At 38.7% G+C, this 19,755-nt stretch overlaps 2 protein-coding genes across 4 annotated transcripts in view; one reads left to right on the forward strand and one right to left on the reverse strand.

Moving 5' to 3' along the window:
- Positions 1-9,694, forward strand: part of N4BP2L1 (NEDD4 binding protein 2 like 1) — a 33,856-nt gene extending 24,162 nt beyond the window's left edge. The window contains exons 2-5 of one of the 3 annotated variants that reach the window (XM_080799695.1): positions 4,469-4,596; positions 4,912-5,000; positions 7,027-7,095; positions 8,054-9,694. In XM_080799695.1, the coding sequence (XP_080655821.1) occupies positions 4,469-4,596; positions 4,912-5,000; positions 7,027-7,095; positions 8,054-8,110 (343 nt within the window). In that variant the 3' untranslated portion in view covers positions 8,111-9,694. Of the gene's footprint in view, positions 1-4,468; positions 4,597-4,911; positions 5,001-6,900; positions 6,978-7,026; positions 7,096-8,053 lie in introns of all 3 variants that reach the window. The other 2 variants (XM_080799694.1, XM_080799696.1) reach the window with 2 other exon arrangements.
- A 2,017-nt stretch (positions 9,695-11,711) lies between these two features.
- Positions 11,712-19,755, reverse strand: part of BRCA2 (BRCA2 DNA repair associated) — a 57,086-nt gene continuing 49,042 nt past the window's right edge. The window contains exons 25-27 of the mRNA XM_080799693.1: positions 15,804-16,048; positions 14,129-14,275; positions 11,712-12,627 (exon numbers count right to left, since the gene is read on the reverse strand). Of these exons, the coding sequence (XP_080655819.1) occupies positions 11,989-12,627; positions 14,129-14,275; positions 15,804-16,048 (1,031 nt within the window). The 3' untranslated portion in view covers positions 11,712-11,988. The remainder of the gene's footprint in view (positions 12,628-14,128; positions 14,276-15,803; positions 16,049-19,755) is intronic.

The following is a 19,755-nucleotide window of genomic DNA, read 5'->3' on the forward strand; positions in this document are numbered from 1 at the left end:
GAAACTTCCATAGAAAAGTTGAGGGTGCAACTCAAAATTTCATAGTAACATTGGACTTTGTCAGGGAGTAGCTAAATATGTTCTCATGGGAATTTGTTATTAAATAAAAAATTACACAGGAGAGTGATAAGTTTGAAATCAAGATTAGTACCCAAATTTCTCTCATAGCAGTGGTTTTCAGTGAGTCGCGGGGGGAGCTGTGGAAGTGAAAGTTATGTGGAAGTAATTGTCTTTCCATTTTTTCCTTTTCTCTTATTTTCATCCTCTCCACTTACCCAATGCATGAGGCTCCTGACCACCATAAAGAAAGCTAGAGCTAATGCACTGTCCTCATCACTTCTGAAGCCGAAGGAATGGTATTTATTGCTTCCACCTAAGTTTGAGAAATTCAAAATTTGTCTGTTTCATCAGTTCTTTATGTAGCTAGGAGAGCTTTTATTGTCTGGCAGATTCCAGATGCTACTGTACTTGCCAGTGCTAATTCGACATTCAGCTGAAGATAAAAACAAGGTTTTGAAAGGAATGATCATTCAGGAAGATCACACAGACAAATCTCCCACTCTCCCCAGCCTCTCCAGGTTCTGTGAGAGCTGTAAAGGTGAAAACGCTCATATTTTTGCCTGCCTGTTGGTTAGGAGGACCAGTGAGGCTATAGTCGGATATCTCTCAGGAAATGATGAGCAGTGGTCTAGCCCCATGGGGGCCCTGAACAATTTAACTTTTACTCTAAGGCAGAATTTTACAATCGAGGGCAGTAGTTTCTTTGGGGTGTGTGTGTGTGTGTGTGTGTGTGTATGTGTTTTGTTTTCTGAAAGGAAATAGGATTGAAATAAAATGTGAATTGGACATTCATGTCTTAAAGCTTTTTTAAACATTAGAGAGTGAGAATCTTAACTTCCAATAGATAATACAAACTTTAAAGAGGAAAACAAAAGTAGACAAGGCTATGTACACGAGAAGAAAAATTCAACTCTGAAAATGGTAAAAGACCACAATGAAACCTATGAATGGCATACTTAATAAGAAAACAAACGAAACCAGATTTAGAAGGGTAGCAAATCTGGAACCAAAAAGAAAAACAAAACTCTTGGAACCAATATCCATAACTTTACTTAACTTAGTATATATACAAAGATAAGGAAAATAAATTATGCACTATTATTGAACTTCCGAATGCAGCTTTCATTATTTAGACTAGATAACATTAATGAAAATAATTTAGGAACTGTAAAATATCCACAAATATAAAATACACACGGACTTAGGGCTGCTTTTAAAGATTTATTTATTAGAGAGAGAGAGAGAGAGAGAGTGTGTGTGTGTGTGTGTGTGCAGACAGGGGGCAGGGGGCAGGGGGAGAGAGACTCAAGCCAGCTCAGCACTGAGCCCAGTCTCATGACCCTGACTCCATGACCTGAGCTGAAACCAAGAGTCAGTTGCTTAATCCGCGGCGCCACCCAGGCTCCTCTCAGTGCTGCCTTTAGATTTTTTTCTAAGGTGTCGTCATAATCACTGTTTGCCTTGGAGGTTAAAATTTGGACTTAGGATTTGGGCTTTTCAGCTTGAGTATATTTAAAGTCAAATAAAATACATGTACATACAAATGAGGAAAACTGGTTTCATCAAACCTCCTTCATACTTTTCTTTTGTGTCACTCTCTGCACCCGTGGTAGAGTTTAAGTGGCCGCCTTTCCTTGCCACCTCTCCCGTGGTTTAGTTCCCTCCCCTTTCACTGGGGGCCCCCACAGCACCTTGCTTTGAGCAGCAGAACGTGGCCGACGCCTAACCGCTTGCCCTCCTGCCCTTTGAGTGACTGGGGTGTGTGAAGAGGCCTGGGTTAACCTCCCTGAGGTCGGGAGATCACGTGGGCCGAAAGGCAGCCACACGTGAACGGATGAGGCCCACGGAGAACACTCAGCCTGTCCCTTGTCAGATGACTGTGGCTGTGTGAATGGTCCCAGACAAGACAAGCAGAACTGCCCCCATGAGCCCAACCCAACTGCTGATCTGTGAACTCAGGTCATTACCTTTCCACGCAACAGGCTTCTTGAGCCGGGAGCCCTATCAGGAATCACTCTGATCATCGGTTCCCACTTTAAGCACCCCACATCCCTTTGATGATCTCTTCTCATCTGATGTGGTTTCCATGGTTTTCAGACCTTACACTGACCTGGTCACTCTTTTCTGGACCTAGTCCAGCTTAGCAAATTTCTCTTACATTGTGTAGCACCCCGAATGGAAAACCGCTGCAAATATGATTTGCCCCTTTTAACTTGCTCTTATTTTCCCCCTAGAGCTCCGTTCTCGTAACAGGCCCTGAAGCCTGAGCTTTACTGCTCGTGCTTTTAACCCCCTTCTCCAGTGGCGGAAATTTTCTTGTCTCAGGATCCAAGTCCACTGGGGTCGCCTTTTAATGTTTCGCTGTCTGAACTTGTTCCCAACCCCAAGTTCTCTTGTCCTTCATCTGTATAGCTCTTTACACTGACTGTGAGGTCGTCTGTGTCTGGCTCCTTGGCTAGGCTGTGAATTCCTTGAAAGCAGCTATTTTGTTTTCTTTTGGTACCTTAAAGCTTCACCCTGTACTTGGCATATATTAAATGCTCAGTAAATGTTTAATGAGTTGGATAATTATCTAATATTCTCTGGGCATTAAAATACATTATCTTCTCGTCTACATTTTTCCACAAGGCCATGAGAGACACCATCAGATTGCTGTTTAAATCAAGATGTGAGATTATGCACATTGAATGTTTCCATTTACCAACTCAGCCCATCAGCTATGCTGCGTTCTTTTTAAATGCTATCAAGCCTGCTGAAGAATCTTGACAGAGATGTTTGTTTGTTTTCTGTTTCTGGAATGTGTTCACTCATTCTTGAACACTGAGGCATTTGCTTTATTTTGGTTTATCATCTCTTTCACTCACTGCCATACGAATTCCCTTGCAATAATTTCAAGATTACATACACACTCCAGCGTATTTTACTACGTGGCACATCTACCCCTGGGGTTGGTAAATTTGATCATGTGCATTATAACTATTAATACAATAATAGTACTTCACACTGTCAAGGTGCCTCACCATTTGCAAAACGTTTCCTCAGATCTGCTCTCACCTGAGCCTCACTCAAAGCTCCATTTCATAGGTGGTGATGCTTATCTGTGGTTTTCGGTCAGGGAACCGCTTAGAGAGAGAGAGGTCACCTGACTGGGTAGAGAAGAGTCTAGAATTCAACCCAAGCCTTTCAGAGCAATTTAGGAGCTTGTGTAAGATCAGGGCTCTGGTGCCTTACACATACCCTGCTCCATCCTGATCAAGGAGAGCTTTTCCTCGCAGAGAAGGACAAACATACAACAGTTGAGCAGCTCTGCTTTCTCCTTGCATTTCCTGTCCTTGTCATTCTCCAATCTTTTTCCTTTTTATTCCCGCCCCCCCCTTTTAAAAGATATTTATTTATTTGACAGAGAGATGAAGTAGAACACAAGTAGGCAGAGTGGCAGGCAGAGAGAGAGAGAGAGGGAGGGAGAAGCAGACTCACTGCTGAGCAGAGAGCCTGACGTGGGGCTCGATCCCAGGACCCTGGGATCATGATCTGAGCCGCAGGCAGCCACTTAACCGACTGAGCCATCCAGGCACCCCTGTTCTGAGCATATCCATTTGGTCCTATGTTCTGTTTGCTTGCTGAATTTTTGTTGGTGCCACAGGGATGAAGGAAAGAAACGGACATTCGTTGCGTTGGGCACTGCACCTGTGACTCCCCATGTTATCAGATCAGTGTGGTAACCTAGCAGGATGGGGGAGTCATCCTTCATTTCTAAAGATGATGAGAGGAGGCTCAGATATTTACCCAGTTACTACCTACCGTCATATCCAACTTCTCCCCAAATTGTCTGCATAAGGATTTTAAGTGGAAATCTCTTCTCTTGGAAGTGATTTCGTGCAGAATTTAATAGCTTTTTTATTGTTTTGCTTTGTTTTAAAGGGGACACTCCTTTTCCTTTTTTCTGTGACATTTTCATATTTCGAGAGTGTGAGAGAGTAGTTTAAGAAGGCCTGGGGAAGGCTGGCTCTACCTCTTGCCTTCCAGTGTGCTTATTCTCACTTGGTATAGGTCACTGATAAGATGTAAACTGTTACCTGGATAGGGATTCTACACACACGCAGCCCTTTTATCCGCCTCTCATACATCAGCAAGAACTAGTGTCTCAGGTGGGTCGTTACAGAGACCAGAGCTCCAAGGAGCTGGGATCGGGACAGGTGAGAGATGGGGGGAAGGACAGGGCTGCCTCGTGTGAAGGACTGGTACCTTCTAGAGATGATAAGCATCTCTCTCCTTAAATTGAGTTTCAACAACATACAACCTGGTGGCCTCATAATTACAAGCTGCTGAATGTTGGAGATGGAAGGAAATAATCTCTATAATGGCTGTGCATAATCATAAAGCAATCTCTTATTTCCCCACTTTCTAGACAATTGCAACACGACTTTCCCAGGGCCCTGATTTTCAGCACGGATGACTATTTCTTCAGGGAAGACGGTGCCTATGAGTTCAATCCCGACTTCCTGGAGGAAGCGCATGAGTGGAACCAGAAAAGAGGTGACAAATTTCTTTCCAAATTCCCCGGGAAATCCTATTGTGCACATAGATTGTAGCTGCTGCAGAATGAATACGTTTTCGAGAAGGAGCGTAATCAAAAGTTCTGCCGTTTTCCCCCGTGCCCCCAAACAGAATGTCAGAGCATAAACTCCCTAGATTCCAGGAAAAAGAAAATGATTGGTAATGGGTTCTGAAATATGTGGCACTAAAGTTGTGTAATGAGGACACCTGTAATAAGAAAATAACAAAATATGGAGTATGTTCACTCTTCCGATTGTTGCATGTTGTTCACTGTTATGTAACGTTGTGTTGCAGCCAGAAAAGCAATGAGGAATGGCATATCCCCCATTATTATTGATAATACCAACCTCCACGCCTGGGAAATGAAGCCCTATGCAGTCATGGTAGGAAGAAGCATCATTCTGAATTTTCAGTTATGGACATTCTGTGAGAAAGTTGCAACATTTGTTCTTTCCTCTTCTTCTGATCTGCCATGATCTCATCTTTATTAATCGTAGCTCTCTCAGGGTGCAGGTAAAGAGGTTTTCTTTTAGTGTTTCTCTGCTGTTCGATGGCTGAAATTCGCTGAGATGCTAATATCACCTCAGGGTACGTTTTTAAATCCTCCTTGGTCCCAATTCTTGTGAATTCTTCTGTCTTGATTGTTTTCCCAAGGGGAGACATATGTGCACAGGAGCGCCCTCTGAGACTTGCAGAGAAACTGGATGGACTATGCTAGCCGAGTGGTGGATGATAATAAGACACTTTTTCATCTTTGGCAAGCCAGGGATTTCAGTGCTGGGTGGTGTTGCTGTGGGAGAGTCTGGGCCACTTTTTATTTGTTTATTTATTTTTTGGGGTTTAAGAACAGATTGAGGGTTAGCACTGTAAAGGATATTAGAATATAAATATACAAAGATAACAAATCAGCTCTCTATTGTCGGAATAGGAAAGAACAGTAAGATGAATAAAACGTGCATATTTTTAATTTTGAAATATATCTGATTTTTTTTTCAGACGTATTTCACCTCTTATGGTAATAAGTTTCACTTCCTATGGGGTATATACACCGGAGAAAAGATCCTGAGACACACAGGGCAGGAAGAAGACAGCTGAGTAGTGTCATTTTGTCACATACAGTCCCCACTTGGCTAACTGTAAAGGGAATATCTCTGAAACGGGGCTTGTGGCCCATCTATTTGTGGCTTCTTTTTAATTTGGGGGCAAACTAGCTTGTATACGGGTGCACTTTTCTCGAACTGTATGTCCGTCAGGGTAACTTGGGCCCAGCCTGTGGGACCTTGGGTGGATGTAGGAAGGAATGAACATCAGCTTTGTGGTTACTTCAGTTCGTGGACCAAGAGTCCACTTGGTAGAGAAATGAACAGGAACACGAATAGTCTAATGAAGGCATGACTCAAAACCAAGAGTTAGTGGAGAGTGGCTTGAGGGAGGACATTTTCCTTTCTTATTTTGTATTATCTGGAATGTACAATCTTTTTCAGCCATCCACAGCTATTAGACCCAGAAATTAGATATTTTCCATGTATGATATTTGAATTCTTCTCTAACTAGAGGAGTCCATCTCAAGAATGAAGAGGAAATCTTTTTACTTTGCTCTTTTCATTCTGTGTTTTAGAATACAATAAACAATAATGATGTTCAGATTTTGAGATAAAAAAAAGTAGTAGTCAATTTATGAAAGCAAAGAATAATTGGATGTTTATATGGAAACTGTAATCATTTTCTAAACTCAAGAAAAATGGGGCACAAGTACACTGAGCCAAACTGTGTTGCATAGAGGGGAAAGTTCCTTTTGGCGGGAAGTGTTTGTAAAAAGTATGGGAAAATCACTTTTCTTTCATAAGCTCTGTTCCTGTGGGACCCTCACTTTCTAATCAAGGTGTGAGGGATGGGACAGAGCATTTGACAGAAGAAACTCTATGAAAATCATATTAGGGACTTTGAGAAGCCACTGAATGCATTTCTCATACCTATGACTAGGATATTTACAATGAGTTCAGCTATCTATTTTTTTTTAAATGTCCAAAACAAAGAACCATTATACTTTTCCTACATAGTAGATAAAATGGACTAAAATTTATCACAACCATAACAAAATCTGAGAGTGGCTAAGTATGGAAATGAACCAACTGTACTTGTTAAGATAAACTCAGGCCTTGGATTTCTGGTAAAAACAGAGGAATTGTAGAAAGGATTTGTAGTAAATGTGAAATGGCAGCATAAACATTCCCAAACATACATACCATGTCTTCAATGTTTTATGTACTTTTGAAAAATCAGGCGCTTGAAAATAACTATGAAGTTATATTCCGAGAACCTGACACTCGCTGGAAATTCAACGTTCAAGAGTTAGCAAGGTACTTCTTTGTTTTTCTAGTTCCTCATTATGTATCCTGCTATTTTCAGGTATTTCAGACCGAACAAAAGAATCTTTTCAGGCTGGAAATGGACATGGTAGTTTTCAGGCCAGAAATGGTAATTCTTGGAAATTGATAACTTTGGCATTATTAATGTGAAGACTTTAGTTTTGGGTCAGTTTTCTAATATAATGCTAAATGCTAAACCATGGCTTGGACTTGGTCCTTTTAAAGGACACATTTAACTTTCTGCTGAAATGCTTCTTCATTAATGAGTGTTTGAAAGCACTTTTCTCTGCATGGGATTGCACATGTCAGTGGTGTTTCTGCGTTTAGGCTAAATAAAGATCTTTAGTTGTTCAACAGTCTGTGGTTCATTTATGGTCTAGATGCTGCTTCTAATTTATAAAGCAATACGTGTCCAAGTAATACTAACTTGACTGAGTGCATGAGTTCTGATGTTCACTATCTGTGTTAGTAGATAATGCCAGTGATTTAAAGTGATCAGTGAGATCAGAATTTACTTTTTAGGAATAAGGCTAGTTCATTCTATGGTTACAAGCAGATAGCGTTTCCAGAGCGGGCCTGTGGTCCACCCCCATCAGGACTGCTTGAGGGGGTTGTTGAAATCCTAGTTCACTGCCTGGCCTTCTTGAGAGAATCTCTGGTGATTGCATTTCGAGCTATATCCCCAGTGGATTCTCATGCCCACTTGAATGTAAGATTATTTTAATTAGCATCTAGAAGTGTCTAGGACTGACTGACATGAATTGATTATAGAGATATGCATGATTAACAGAAAAATATATAATAAAAAGGGCTCCCGGTGTTCTTTTATGTCTTGAGGCACCAAATTGAGATTTCGAGAAATAAGCCTTGGTGAAGCTCTTACTCTTTGCTAGCCTCAGGGCGGAATGCAAAACAGCTGTGGAGCCTGAAAGATAACTCCTTAAGGAGACTATTGGCTTCTGTGAGAGTTAAATCCAGAGAGGAGGGAGTGCATCTCTGTAAAATACAGGTAACTCCTTCGGATAATACGCTGCCTTAAGTAAATGTTTGCATTTGTTCTCACGTAGAAGAAACATTCATGGAGTCCCCAGAGAAAAAATACACCGAATGAAGGAGCGGTATGAACACGATGTTACCTTTCACAGCGTGCTTCACGCAGAAAAGCCCGGCAGAATGAACAGAAACCAGGACAGGAATAACGCCTCACCTTCCAATGGCGCACGATACTGGAATCCGTACACTGAGTTTCCCAACCGGAGGGCTCCTGGGGGCTTCACAAATGATGGCTCCTTTAACAGAAGAGGTGGTTGTCACCATGGATATTAGAGGCCTATCTTACATGCAATCGAAATTTTCCTAAATCAGTTTTTACTGCAAATTTTGGTATTTATTCTTTGTTCGGTTTTCCTCAGAGCTCTAATTCCAGTGTAAATAGTCGGACCTGAAAGTTTTTGAGCAGAAATCATTATACTCATCTTCAACAGGCATTTGTTACAGTGATCCTATATGCATGGTCTGATGCTGGGAATTCTGCTGACTTGATTAAACAAAGTCCCTTTCCCTAGGGAGACCAGAAATTGGAAACAGAAACCTGAGAACGTACCCATGCACATACGCAGTCACCTAAGTTCGATATATAGAAGCTTTAGTACCACTTTCTCTGAAGTTATCTACTTTTCCAGGAAATTCATCTTCATCAGGAAAGTTGGAAAGGTGGGGGAGAAGTGGGAGGCAGGAAAAATATTAGTGCCATTGCTACTTTGATAATCTATGTATCCCAAAATGTGAGATGTGTGGCTGTCATGATGATACTGATTTTCCCTTAAAGTGCACATGCCAGAGAGCATACATCTAAGGGAATATTGTCCTTCAAAGTAGATACTTGGGGAAATTATTCCTTTATTCTAGTGATGTGTCATTGTTAAAAATATTGGATCCTTCTTTTAAAATTTTTTTTTAGAGACAGAGAGTGAGAGAGCCGGGAAGGGGCAGAGGGAAAGGGAGAGAGCGTCTTAACATGCTCCTTGCTAGCATGGAGCCCACCGTGGGGCTCAATCTCATGACCCTGAGATATGACCTGAGCTGAAATCAAGAGTTGGGTGTCCTACCAACTGAACCACCCAGGAGCCCCTGTCAGATCCTTAACAGCTGTACAAGGTGAGGAAAATCAGTGTCATTAGAGTCACATCTTGGCTTTAACTACCACTTTACTGAATAAGAGTAAACCTGATTAATTTTTGGCTGTTGTGCTAACCATGTAAATAAAAGAAGCCTGACTTTATAAAACATGAATTTTTAAGAGGAAGAGTTAAGCAGTTTTTAAAATTATGCCTATTAATAAACATGTATGTGATCAGATGGCTGCCCAAATGTTTGGAAGTGCAAATAATTAAACATCCCAAGGCAGAAATCATTCAAGGGTATGTCAAAGCCATGCCCGCTGGTGTTTTATGTAGCATTAAGACAATAAAGTTCTGCCACAACTCTGGAATGTCCCTCTTATACCAATTCTGAATTTATGATTCCAAGTTAAATCTCAACAGGTTAGAATCAGATTAATTTGGTGTGAGACCATGATAAGTAAGACCATATAGGATGTATGCTTTATTTCTTGTTGGCCAACAGCTTCTTTCTAACGTTCTGTGAAATATTATTTTAAGTGTCCTATATAATGGTGCTTTTATGGTTATTAAAAATTATATATGGTATTGCTTTCTATGGATTTGTCATTGAATCTACACTTTTTTTGGTTCAACGATATAAAAAATTAATTACCTAAATACCATAGAATTCTACCATATTAAGAACCAGTTTTCTATATCCTAAACTTGTTTGCCCGTCTCCTTTAATAGATAGGAGACATAAAGGTAAAAACAAGCGCAACCTTGTATTTCATATGCTCAAATTATTTGATCTGTGCACATTAGAAAGGCTATTACTTTAACATTTCAATACCTGACATGACTGAAGTCTTACTGCTATGCAACCATTATGAAGTGGCCCCAGATTAAGATCCAGAGCTTTTAAAGCGCTCGGAAGAGTAGTTTCCCTATTTCTTTTTTTTTCCCCCTATATGACTCCTGAAATACTTGGTTTGGAAACATAAAAAGGATTAAATGCTTCCAGCTTTATCCTAGCTAGAAGTGATCTATTTGTTCTCTCAATTCTCAAGTTTCCTAATTCATATATAATTTTTTGAACACTCAACTTTAGCCTGTAGTGTTTTGTATTACTAATATTTGCATCGTTCATATAGCTGGCATAGGGCTTTATGTACAAGATAGGCTCTCATTAAGTGATTGTTGAATAACACAAGTTGCTTTTACATTTTATCCCTTATCGGACAGTGTACACTCTTGACTTTGTAATCATTGTCTCTTCTTAGGGAATAATATCCACATATACTTAAGCCTCGTAATTTGCTTATGCAGCTTTATTACTTACAACATATAAAAATGGAGTGCGTGCATGAGATCTCTCTATGATCGAAATGGTAATGAAGAATGGAGGAAGTACTAGTAATTCAGGTTTTCTAGGAATGAAAAAAAGATAAAATTCTTATAATTCAGGTAAAATTCTTATAGTTCTTTTTGTTCACCTGAGATTCAAGTTTTATTCCCTGTTCTACAGTGGATCGCTTGGAAAATGATTGGGATGTGAGGACCAAATTGGTTTTTTTTTTCTAAAGATTTTAAAAAATTTATTCATTTGACAGAGATCACAAGTAAGAGAGGCAGGCAGAGAGAGAGGAGGAAGCTGACTCCCCACTGAGCAGAGAGCCCCATGTGGGGCTCGATCCCAGGACCCCAGGATCATGACCTGAGCCGAAGGCAGAGGCTTTAACCGACTGAGTCACCCAGGTGCCCCTAGGACCAAATTGTTTTATGAACAAAACTTAAATCACATATTAATAAGACTGGCAGAACACCTCAGTTAAAAACGCAGAATGGACTGTTTATTATGTTAATTTTTAGAGGGGAGAAAAATCATGGATCACAGTTATAAAAGAAAAAACCCGCTTAAAAGATTTATTCTTGGGTTTAAAATGTGTTTATAATTAGATTTGAAAACATGGTATTTTATATAAATTTAAGACATATTAAAAGACCTGATTGAAGAGCTTCTCCATGCTATTAGCTCCTATTAGAAATGAATTCTCTTTTCTCTATTAAGCATAGGAAGGTAACAGATGAGAATGTCTTCTTATATTGACCCATTACTGTCTGCCTTGGTGGTTAGAGAAAACCAGGTGTGAAGGAAGTACTTGCTGAGTCCTATGATAGGGCTAAAAATAAAGCAGGTAGAAGCACTGACAATTTGAAAGATTTTCTCTTAAGTTGCAGATGATCATTTTGTTAAAAAACATGAACACTATGAAATCTGATTTAAAGCATTTGAATTTTTAATTAAAATAATTCAGTGATCACACTGGACTCATAAAAAGGAATGACATTGAAGATTCTGTTTTTCTTGCAGTTATGTTGACTTAAGGTTGAAGAATTGGTCTAAAGAAAACACCACTGTTGTTTCTTACTCCTGACTTTGATCAGGATAGAACTATAAGAGAACCAACATTTGTTAAGGAAAAGTGGTTTGTAGTGTGTTACCTCTGAAAAACAAAACAAAACAAAACAAAACAACCTAAAATAGGAACTAAACTAAAAGGAATTATAGGAGTCAAAATAACTACTTAGAAACCTTAGTTTCATTTAATTAGGGACACAATTTAAAGAAAAAGTTATGTTTACTTTGTAAAATATACCTGATCAAATCCAGTGATCAAATCCTGTCATAAAGATTTTTTTCTTGATTAGTTAATAAATACCCAGTCAATTTTCAGACATATAACTGAAATTAGAGTATATCATTACAGAGACAGGCCAGGGGCATTCCTGAGATAGACAAGCACAGGTGTCCTTTTTCTTCTCATTATGCAAATCCTGAGAGGGTGAAGCTATGTTTTCTACAAGTTGGAAAGGCTGAATCAGTAACTGATTTATTGTCATTTTTGTTTTTGTCGCCTTTGCAGTCTCATAGATGCCCTTTTCACAGGACTTGCGTCTTGTACACTGGTCTCCTGCTCTTCGTTGTGGGCCTGGGGGCTCCAGCATCCTGTGGCCCCCGATGCCAGAGAATGCCTTTTCGGCCTGACATAATCTTTTAAGTTCTTAGGAGCAGTCCTAGTGGAGTCACTGAGAGACATAAGTTGATTTTCTCCTGCTGAACCCGACAAAAGGGCTTGAGTGTTGATCAGTGCGAGTTCCTCATCTGCTATTGAATCACTTTCCAAAAGGGAAAGGTCATTAAATTTGAGTGGAGTCATCTGAGGAGAATTCAACTCTTTCTTCCTTATAGGTGTTTCATATTTGGTGCCACAAGCCCGTGGTGGCTGAAATGCCTTCTGTGCAGCTGGAGAAACAAATGTACAGATGGGACTGACAGGTGGAGGTAAAGGCAGTCTACTCAAAAAATCTAAGGCTTTTCTCTTCTTGCAATTTTTTGGGTCATCCATCTCTTTCTCCCCTTTATGATAAGACTTTGAAGTCATTTGGGCTGATCCAGGTGTGGGAACAGACTTCTCTTTTGGCTTAGAAAGTGATAAAGGACTCTGGTAATTCATCTCACCACTGGGAGAAGACATCTAATAAAAAAACAAAAAGCAGCCTAGATAATTATGCACTAATATATAAAACATCATCAAATTAGCTTTTCATTAGAATTTTTTTTTAAAGATTCATTTATTTATTTGCGGGGGGAGGGCCAGACAGAGAGAGTCTCAAGCAGATTCCCCACTAAGTGTGAAGCCTGATGCAGTCCTCAATCCCAACTCTGAGATCCTGAGCTGAGCTGAAACCAGTCAGACACTTAACTGACTGAGCCACTCATACACCCCACATTAGAGATATTTAAACACACAAATACCACAAACTTTGTCACTCCCCTCATGACTCACAGGTCAGACGATTCCGAGAGACATTTATATGGTTGTGCTCATTCCAGAAGGAAACAGTTTTGCATAAAAGGATATAAAAATGACACGAAAAGAAAGAAGAATGAAGACTAATCATACTAAAAGACAAAAAAGGAGGGGCGCCTGGGTGGCTCAGTGGGTTAAAGCCTCTGCTTTCGGCTCAGGTCATGATCCCAGGGTCTTGGGGTCGAGCCCCGCATGGGGCTCTCTGCTCCGTGGAGAGCCTGCTTTCTCCTCTCTTTCTGCCTACTTGTGATCTCTTTCTGTCAAATAAATAAATAAAATCTTAAAAAAAAAAAAGACAAAAAAGGAGGTAGGGGGACATATGCACTAATCTTTTCTTTTTTATTAACAGTTTATTTACTTATTTATTTAAGATTTTATTTATTTGACAGAAACATAGCGAGAGAGGGAACATAGGCAGGGAGAGCTGGAGAGGGAGAAGCAGGCTTTCCGCTGAGCAGGGAGCCTGGTTATGGGGCTTGATCCCAGGACTCCTGAGCTGAAGGCAGTTGCTTAATGACTAAACCACTCAGATGCCCCTCTTTATTAACAATTGATTAACAATTTAAATAAAGATAAGCATTCTTAAACCATTTTAAGAGCACAGACTGACTGGGTTCTGGTAAGTATACTTTTCTAGTTTTGTGACTTGAGGCAATTGCTCAACCTCTCTAGGCCATAGTTTCCTCATTTGTAAACGGAGATAATTTCCATCCCATGGATTGCTGTGAAGATTAAGTGAGTTAATATAGATACACTTAGCAACTGTTAGCTACTTACTCAACAGCCAGTATTCAGACCTTACGGCTTGATATGCATGTACTATGATTTAAAGAGTTAAATCAAACTGAGTTTAGAAACAACCCTAACTGTACAGAACAGTCCTTCGAGCAAAAGGACACAAGCAAAGTATTTTCCATCACATGTACTTGCAAAGCAAAATATGAAAGCACCTGTTTGTAAAACTTGGCCCCAAAGAATGTTACATTCTGGCTTTGATAAGATAGAATTTCTAGATAACCTAGATTTACAGGAGTCAGGTAATAATCGACTATACTTTCTAGGTAAGTTTAATTACATTTTACCATGTTTACTACGTATACACCAAAACATATTATTGCCTTCATTTATAATACTTACAAAATTCCTTAAATCTGCATTAACTTACCAGAAATTTATTTCCCATGCCAAGGACTGTTTGAGCAGAGTATGGCTCTGAAGCATAGTCTTTAGTCGGGGTGGACAACATGGGAGCGTTTGCATCAAGTATATGCATAAGTTTGTTTTCTGCATCATTGCAAAACATACCAATATTCTAAGAAAATAAATGGGAAAAGAACTGTTTTGTAAAATGAAAATGTACATATTCATGTTTTCAGAAAATGTTACTTTTAAAACCAGAAATAAAAGGTTGAGACGAGAAGAAAAAGAATGACACACCCCAAATTTGACAGCAATTGTCAAACAATCTGCCACTGTAAAAATGCAAAGCCAACATGGTTGGTGGAGAGAGAGAGGGAGTCTGTATGTCAGGGAAGGAAAGAGATGGGAGAGGTCTTTCCAGTCATCCAGCTTAATAAGCAAGGTTTCACATGATACTGGATTTGGAGCTAGAAGATGGTCTCAAGGTCCAGCTCTATTTCTTACCTGATAGCTATAAATCATCTAACATCTACAGAGTATGCCTTAGGTTAGTAGTAAAATGAGAGAATCACCTCATGTCTGTTTTAATAATTAACTGAAACAATATGTAGGTTAAACCACATAAAACTGTTGTTTTTACACTGGTCAAATACCAGCAATTTTATAGGATTTAACCTAGTTCATGAGATTATTTTATAAAACTTAAAAATGCTATGTCAATGACAGTCAGTTGTCTCTGAACTGCCCTTGAACAGTCTCAGAAAATCTGGATGTACTCTGTATGGGAGCCAAATAATGACAACCCCCGACTCCACCCTCCAATTTAGAAACCAGATAAATCAGGGTGTTATTCTTCACTATGTGTATTGAGTCTTTAGGTAAAATATTACACCAACTTCCTTCACATAGCTAGCTACTCTAATGTTTTTTAAAACATAATTTTATTTACGTATATTTTGAGTAACACATTTCAAATATTAAAGAGGCTTATCTTGAAGATTCTTTACTAGTTAGCAATTTATAAAATCCAAAATTTCATTGGAAGGCAGCACTGCAAAGTAGTTAATAGTTTGGGCTACACATTCAGATGGCTTAAGTATGAATCCTGCTTCTAACAACTTGGCTGTGTGACTTAACCTATCTGTTTTTCATCAATAAAAACTTTCTAGAAAAAAGCTCCATACCTCATAGGGTTGGTGACAGAATTAAATGCGACAGGCTTGGAACAAGGCCTGACACACAATAAGCACTCTAAACTTTAGCTAATATTATTATTACTTGCTGTCTATATAAATTTAAGCATAAAATGCATACATTATGCAGGGAAAATAATTTCAGTGTTCTCCTATTTGGGAGTATTTCAAATCAAAGACAGATACAACCTATAAAATACTAGATATGGAATTTAAAATGTAAATTTGGAATCTGCATGTTACTAACTAACTAACTACCAACTGCTCTGAACCATCTAGCTCTGAACGTCCTCCTCACAATTTCCCCTCACTCAGTCCCCTCCAAATCATCTTCTCCCCGCTGTTATCCTCCCATCTCCTCAGGTTCGTGAGCAATTTACACAGGATGAAACCTCATTACGTCATATCTCAACCATCCAATTTTCACAGAAGCCACCATTTCCTTAATATTTGACCATCAAAATAGGAAAATACTAAAATGCATGGTAATGCACAAAGTAATTTTACCTCAATGGTATTTTTCATTTTGTGGAATATCTCTTGAAAATGGCCCTCTTTTGGACTGGCAGAAAACCTGGAAAAATCTCCAGCAAATAAAGTAGGAATTCCTGATTTGGCTTCTGGTTGCCACTGGAGGTTGCTTGCAGCAATTAAGGTGTGAGGTTTAATAATGTCCTCATTAAGATCGGTCCAAAACTTTATTGCCAATAAATTATGGCATTCATCTGACAAATAGACCAAAGGAGCAAGACCTAAAGAAACAAAACAAAACACCCACTTCATTATATATGTTAGATAAATTTAAAAAATGCAAGGAACTTCTAATATGCCCATTTGTTTTGGTATGCTAATGGTAAAAAGAGATCAAAATAACTAAATTTAGAGAAAGCTTAGGATTTCCAAAACAGCCTGTTGGTTATTGTGCTAAATTTTAGTGCCAATATGACAACATATTCTATTAGTGAGGCCATGGGGAAGCAGGTATGCACTGCTGGTGGGAATACAAATTTGTGCAATCTTCTGGAGAAAAAAAAATTGGTAGAACCCAGCACAGTGATGCACTTTGCACAGCAACCCCACTTCTAGTACTCTATTCTGAAGATGTATTTCCAATAATAGCGAGATATGTAAGAACAAGAATCATGAAAATATGCTGTATGAGGTTATTCACTGAAGCACCATTTGTAGGTAATTATAAACGATTTAAAGTAGCCTATATTACTGGAGAGTAGTATGGCATATTCAGGCAATGCTGTACTATGCAGCTGTACAAAAGAATGAGGAAATGCTCTGAAAACACAATGGTCTAAAATCTTTGGGATGAAGCAAAGCTGTTCTAAAGAGGGAAGTTTATAGCAATACAGGCCTACTTCTAGAAACAGGAAAAATTCCTAATAACCTAAAGGAAATAGAAAAAGAACAAAACTCAAAGCCAGTAGTACAAAAGAAATTATATAGATTAGAGCAGAAATAAATAAGACAAAAAAAAAAAAAAAAGATCAATGAAACCAGAAGCTAGTTCTTTGAAAAGATAAAACTGATAAACCAGGATGAAGCCAGACTCATCAAAAAAAAAAAAAAGATGCAAACAAAATCACAAATGAAGGAGGAGAAATAATAACTGACACCAAAAATTACAAAGGATTATTAAGAGAACACTGAAGAAATATATGCCAACATATTAGACAACCTAGAAAAAATGCATAAATTCTTAGAAACATGTAACTTTCTTTTTTTTTTTTTTTAAGTTTTTATTTATTTGAGAGAGAGAGAGAGCACAAGCAGCAGGGAAAGGGAGAGGCAGGCTCCCCACTGAGCAGGGAGCCCAACGTGGGACTTGATTCCAGGACCCCAGGATCACGACCTGAGGCGAAGGCAGACACTTAACTGACTGAGCCACCAAGATGCCCCAGAAACTGAATCAGGAAGAGACAGAAAATTTGAACAGACTGATTAACAGCAATGAAACTGAAAAAGTAATTAAAAAATTCCCAATAAACAAAAGTCTATGATCAAATGGCTTCACAGGTGAGTTCTACCAAACATTTAAATAGGAACAACTATCTCTTTTTCTTAAACTATTCCAAAAAAATAGGAGAGAGAGGAGAACTTTGAAATTTATTCCCTGATGAACACAGATGTAAAAATACTCAGAAAAATATTAGGAAACTGAATCCAACAATGCATTTAAAAAAATTCACTACAATCAACTGGGATTTATTTCTGGGATAAAAGGGTGCTTCAGTATTCACAGATCAATCATCGTGATATATCACATCAATAAGAGAAAGGCTAAAAACCATATGATCACCTCAACAGATGCAGAAAAAGGATCCGAAAAAGTACAATATACATTCATGATAAAAATCCTCAACAAAGTAGGGTTAGAGGGAACATATCCCAACATAATAAAGACCATATATGAAAAACAAATAGCTAACATTATATTCACTAGTGAGAGAGAGGTCTTCTCCTAAGGTCACAAACAAGACAAGGACGCCCACATTCTCTACTTTTATTCAACACAGTACTAGAGGTCCTAGCTGCAGCAATCAGACCAAAAAAAAAAAAAAAAAAAAGAGAGAGAGAGAGAAAGAAAAGACATCATCTAAACTGGTCAGGAAGAAGTAAAACTGACTATTTGCAGATGATCTGATACTATGTAAAAAACTAAGAGGCCCAACAAGCAGCAGATCTGGGGAGACTACTCCTTCCTCTCCCGGGAGGAGCAGCACAGAGCCCACCACAGGAATCTGCTGGGTTTGGAGGCTCCAAACGGGGCCGTGCACCAGAGATAGAAATGCTCAGTCATAGGCCGGGTGAGCACAGAGTGTGGCCAGAGACCAGGGAAACAGGAGTGACTGACTGCTTTTCTCTGAGGACACACTGAGGAGGTGCCTGCCCCAGCTCTCAGCTCCTCTAAGGACAGAGATTGGGAGGCTGCCATTTTCATTCCAGTCCTCCAAATCTGTAAGGAAATCTTTCAGGGAACAAAAGCTACCGAAAGCAAACCCAAACAGATTACTTAGCCTGGCCCCTGGCAAGGGTGGTGCAATTTTGCCCTGGGCAAAGACATTTGAGAATTACTGCAAGAGGCCCCTCCCTTAGAATATCAGCAAGAACATACAGCCAAGACCAAGTTTACTGATCAATGAGAACCATAGTTCCAGCACTAGGGGAATACAGCACATAGAATTCATGGCTTTCCCCCCATGATTCTTTAGTCATTCAAAGTAAATTTTTAAATTCTTTTCTTTCTCTTTCTTTTTTTATTTTTCTTTCCTTTTTCAACCAACTTATTATTTTTTTTCAAAAATCTTTTTTAATTTTCATTTTCACAGTCATATTCTATCACTTCATTTTATTTAACCTTATTTTATGTGTGTGTGTGTGTGTGTGTGTGTGTGTGTATATATATACACACATTTTTCTTTCTTTAAAATTTTGGGATGCAGATTCTTCTAACAGACCAAAATATACCTTAAATCTAGTGTTAGGCTTTGTTCTATTCACCTGCCTGATCATATTCTCTTTTTTAAAAAAATTTTCTTCTTTTTTCAACCAACTTCATATCAATTCCTTTTTAAAAATCTTTTTAAATTTTCATTTTTATAGTCATATTCCATCCCTTCACTGTATTTACTGTTATGTGTGTGTGTGTGTGTGTGTGTGTGTGTATGTATATATATTTATGTTTTTCTTTCTGTTATATTTTGGGTGGCAGTTTCTTCTAACAGACCAAAATACACCCCAAATCCAGTGTGTGGCTCTGTTCTATTCATCAGCATGATTATATTCTTTTTTTTTTTTTTCCCTTTCTCCCCTCCCTGCCCCAATTCAAGTCTCTTCTGATTTATTTACTATATATTTTTCAGGGGTCGCTGTTACCCTTTTAACATTTTGTTCTCTCATTCATCTATTCTCCTGAAAAAATGACAAAACAGAAGGCAATATCGATTGCCAGGGAGCTAATCAACATGGACATTAGTAATATGTTGGAACTAGAGTTCCAACTGACAATTATAAAGACACTAGCTGGGCTTGAAAAAATGCAAAAAGATACTAGAGAATCCCTTTCTGGAGAGAGAGAATATAACCAAGTCAGAATCAAAAAGGCTATTAATGAGGTATAATTAAAAAATGGAGGCTCTAACTGCTAGGATAAATGAGGCAGAAGAGAGAGTGATACAGAAGATCAAATGATGGAGAATAAAGAAGTTGAGAAAAGGAGAGATGAACAACTGTTGGATCATGAGGGGAGAATTCGAGAGATAAGTGATACCATAAAGCAAAAAAAAAAAAAAGAATAATTGGGATCCTAGAAGAAGAGAGAGGCAGAAGGTATATTAGAGCAAATTATAGTGGCTAACTTCCCTAATTTGGGGAAGGAAACAGGCGTCAAAATCCAGGAGGCCCAGAGAATCCCCTCAAAATCAATATCTAACAGTTAAACTTATAA

This window comes from Martes martes (assembly GCF_963455335.1).
Source record: "Martes martes genome assembly, chromosome: 3".
NCBI classification, from domain to species: domain Eukaryota; kingdom Metazoa; phylum Chordata; class Mammalia; order Carnivora; family Mustelidae; genus Martes; species Martes martes.